Source organism: Cynara cardunculus (genome assembly GCF_001531365.2).
Source record: "Cynara cardunculus var. scolymus isolate 2C chromosome LG 10, CcrdV1, whole genome shotgun sequence".
Classification (NCBI taxonomy): Eukaryota; Viridiplantae; Streptophyta; class Magnoliopsida; order Asterales; family Asteraceae; genus Cynara; species Cynara cardunculus.
This window is the reverse complement of record NC_037537.1, coordinates 20,300,987-20,304,217: the sequence shown is the minus strand read 5'-3', so window position 1 is coordinate 20,304,217 and position 3,231 is coordinate 20,300,987. Positions and strand designations below refer to the sequence as shown.

At 37.7% G+C, this 3,231-nt stretch overlaps 1 protein-coding gene across 1 annotated transcript; it reads left to right on the top strand.

The window, feature by feature from the left end:
* The first annotated feature begins 239 nt into the window (after positions 1–239).
* Positions 240–751, top strand: LOC112519290 (auxin-responsive protein SAUR21-like). The gene has a single exon (XM_025127337.1). The coding sequence runs from the start codon at positions 327–329 to the stop codon at positions 621–623; it is 297 nt and encodes a 98-aa protein (XP_024983105.1). The 5' UTR covers positions 240–326; the 3' UTR covers positions 624–751.
* Positions 752–3,231: the final 2,480 nt, after the last annotated feature.

Below are 3,231 nucleotides of genomic sequence, written 5' to 3'. Positions count from 1 at the left end.
ATGGCTAACTAGTCATTTGTAGATATAAGCCTCATGCATGGGACCATGGTGTTGGGTAGAGCCATAACTATATTTTCTTTTTTATCTGAAGAGAATTCTTTTTCTTTACAAGTTGGAAGACAAAACCATGTGATATTGCTTTTTAGCTACACCATATGTCATGAGTTCTCATCTACCTCTCCGTGTATCGGTTAGCTATATAAACCATTCCATATGCATAAACACATAAACACAACCACAACAACATACTTCACCAAAATTTAGGTTGAGCATTTCCTTCCTTCATCGGCCTTTAGAACGCAGCAGACTCTGCCCTCCTTGGAAAAATGGCTATACTTATGCCTCGGATCATTCAAGCAAAACAGATTCTCCGACGATCGCTGTCAAATGGAAGCAGCAATACATACATGGCCGTCCCTAAAGGTCATTTTGCTGTTTATGTTGGTGAACAAGAGAAGAAGAGATTTGTGGTTCCAGTATCATTGTTAAGCCAACCTGCATTTCAAGAATTATTATATCGGGCAGAGGAAGAATTTGGGTACAACCATCCGATGGGTGGCCTCACCGTTCCTTGCAGCGAAGACATATTCACCGATCTGGCTTCTCGTTTGGGGGCATTATGACTTGTACCTAGCAGTTTTAAATTTCTACCTCGGTTTTTTGTAAAGAACTAACCACTAGGAATTTTTGGAGTTTGTAAGACTTGTGGAGACATTTCTCCCAGATTTATGAAATTTGATTTTGGAATTATTTATTCCCTTTGTGTTATGAGCTAACACATAAATGACGAACCGATTACAGTCTACTAAATTTGTGATCAGATCTTTTCTCTGAATGATGAATGCCCTTAGAAAGATAAAGGCATCTCATACATTACCACTCGATCGTTCCTAAGCTGCAGCGATAGCAGATACAAGGAATCAAACAGTTGGCTTTACGTGATCAGACCATGAACACTATGTGTCGAATAATGACTCGCAGCTCATGACAGATTGTCCCAGTTTTATGAAATTTGATTTAGGATTTACATATGCCGATCGTGTTATGAGCTAAGCGTGAATTAGAGAACATGCTTGCTTGACATGTATTTCGAAAGAGAATATATAGAGATCACAACAAAACCTAAGACTATATAAACAACGAAAGGAAAATATAAACCAAATATAAACAAATATTTTATATATTTATTTATCTACAAACACACCCCCACAGACGAAGTGGGAGAAGGGCGAACATTGAGACTGGACCGGAACTCCGAAAATAGAGAGGAAGGGAGACCCTTAGTGAAGATGTAAGCATATTGTAAGGTAGTAGGAATATGTATGACCCGAACTTGTTCGTTTCTTGTTGGATTATTGTACACAAACTCTCTAATTTATACAAGAAGAAACATAACCAAACTCTTCCTCTGCTTGACGTAGTAAGCCTTGAAATGATGGTTGTCTTAACAAAGATACAGGGATCCCAAATCTCTTCTTTTCTTGCTTCTCTATGACATAAACCGCGAATATACGTACCCTTTTGGTACCTCCTTAGTTGTTGCTGTACGGGTTCCATTCGACAAAGATCATTGCTTTGCTCGAATGATCCGAGGCATGCAAATAGCTATTTTCTTGATGTTGATGAAGGAGGTAAAAGAATCTGAATGTACGATTGGTAATAGAAAGAGCATTAAATATTTGATTTTTTGAAGCTTCAAATGTACGATTGGTAATAAAAGGGGCATTAAATGGCAGATGGAGACGCTGAGACAGAATTGCGAAATATCATGTGGTTGTGTCTTCCAACTTGCATGAAAGAACAACATTTCTTGTCAACCATAAGATCACCGAGCATATTTTCTAATTATTTCTGAGATCTGCATTTGGAGTGTAGGATACAGGAAGGGTTAGACATAGATGATGACTTGTATGGCCACAATTCTAAACTAAGAATGAGGTCAAGAATGATACCAAATCCTTGGCCCCATGTACTTTAAATGTAATGTGGTTATGCTTCCTAACAAACAGAAAAAAAATCATTAAAATCTCTCGGTTGTCTTAAAACTAGGAGACCCCATGATGTGTCATGTATATAGATATAATTAAGTGGAATGATGAGCAAGCYACTATGTATCCAAAATCACATGGTTTTGTCTTGAAGTTTTGGCCAAATAAAAGGTTTGAATTTTAGAGGGACATATGGCCAATGCATTTTTCTTCTTCAATGTTTCCTGAGATACATAGGTGCCATGAATAAAAGGAATGGTACCTGGTAGAGGACTGCAAACACCACCCATAGATAGAACACGGAAAACACTTAAGCTAGCAAAGGAACATAGAAGACATTTTGGTTGATGAAGGAGGTGAAAATATTATGGAGCCAACTTGTGGAGCTTGACTAGATCCCATTAGAAAGAAAGACGCTTGAGAAAAGCATTGAAACGAGTAACGTCTTGCATAATCGACAAGTTAGGCAAATATGAAAAATCGGTGAATACGTTTTTGCTGCATCGAGATATCAATGAATATGACAAATTTCAAGTGGAGCTCCTGCAATGATCTCATCATATGCAGACCGCTACCAACATATTTTCCAGTGATATGAGGTTCAGTCCAATTGTATTAGAATATCTAATTCACATGCTAAAAGCTGTGGAAACAGGAGCTCTTTTGGCATCCCGAATCAAAATAGAAATATTTCTCTGCTGTACAAACTAAACTAACACTCTTGTGTGGTACATAACATCTCTGCTGCTCATTCCTGTTAAAGCTCAGAAACCCGTTTGTAATTGTTCTCGTGGCATATATACTTCGATGGTAGACATGAATACAAGAAACAAAATCTGTCATGAGCTGCGAGTCATTATTCGACACAAAGTGTTCATGGTCTGCTCACGTAAAGCCAATTGTTTAATTCCTTGTATCTGCTATCGCTGCAGCTTAGGGACAATTGAGTGGTAATGTATGAGATGCCTTTATCTGTCTAAAGGCATTCATCATTCGGAGAAAAGATCTCAGCACAAATTTAGTAGACTGAAATAATCGGTTTGTCATTTATGTCTTTGCTCATAACACAAAGGGAATAAATAATTCCAAAATCAAATTTCATAAATCTGGGAGAAATGTCTCCACAAGTCTTACAAACTCCAAAAAGTCCTAGTGGTTAGTTCTTTACAAAAAACCGAGGTAGAAATTTAAAACTGCCATATGGAAGTCATAATGCCCCCAAACGAGAAGCAAGATCAGTGAA

Excerpts from the sequence above, each read along its gene's own strand:
- LOC112519290 (XM_025127337.1), top strand. The coding sequence starts at position 327 with ATGGCTATACTTATGCCTCGGATCATTCAAGCAAAACAGATTCTCCGA.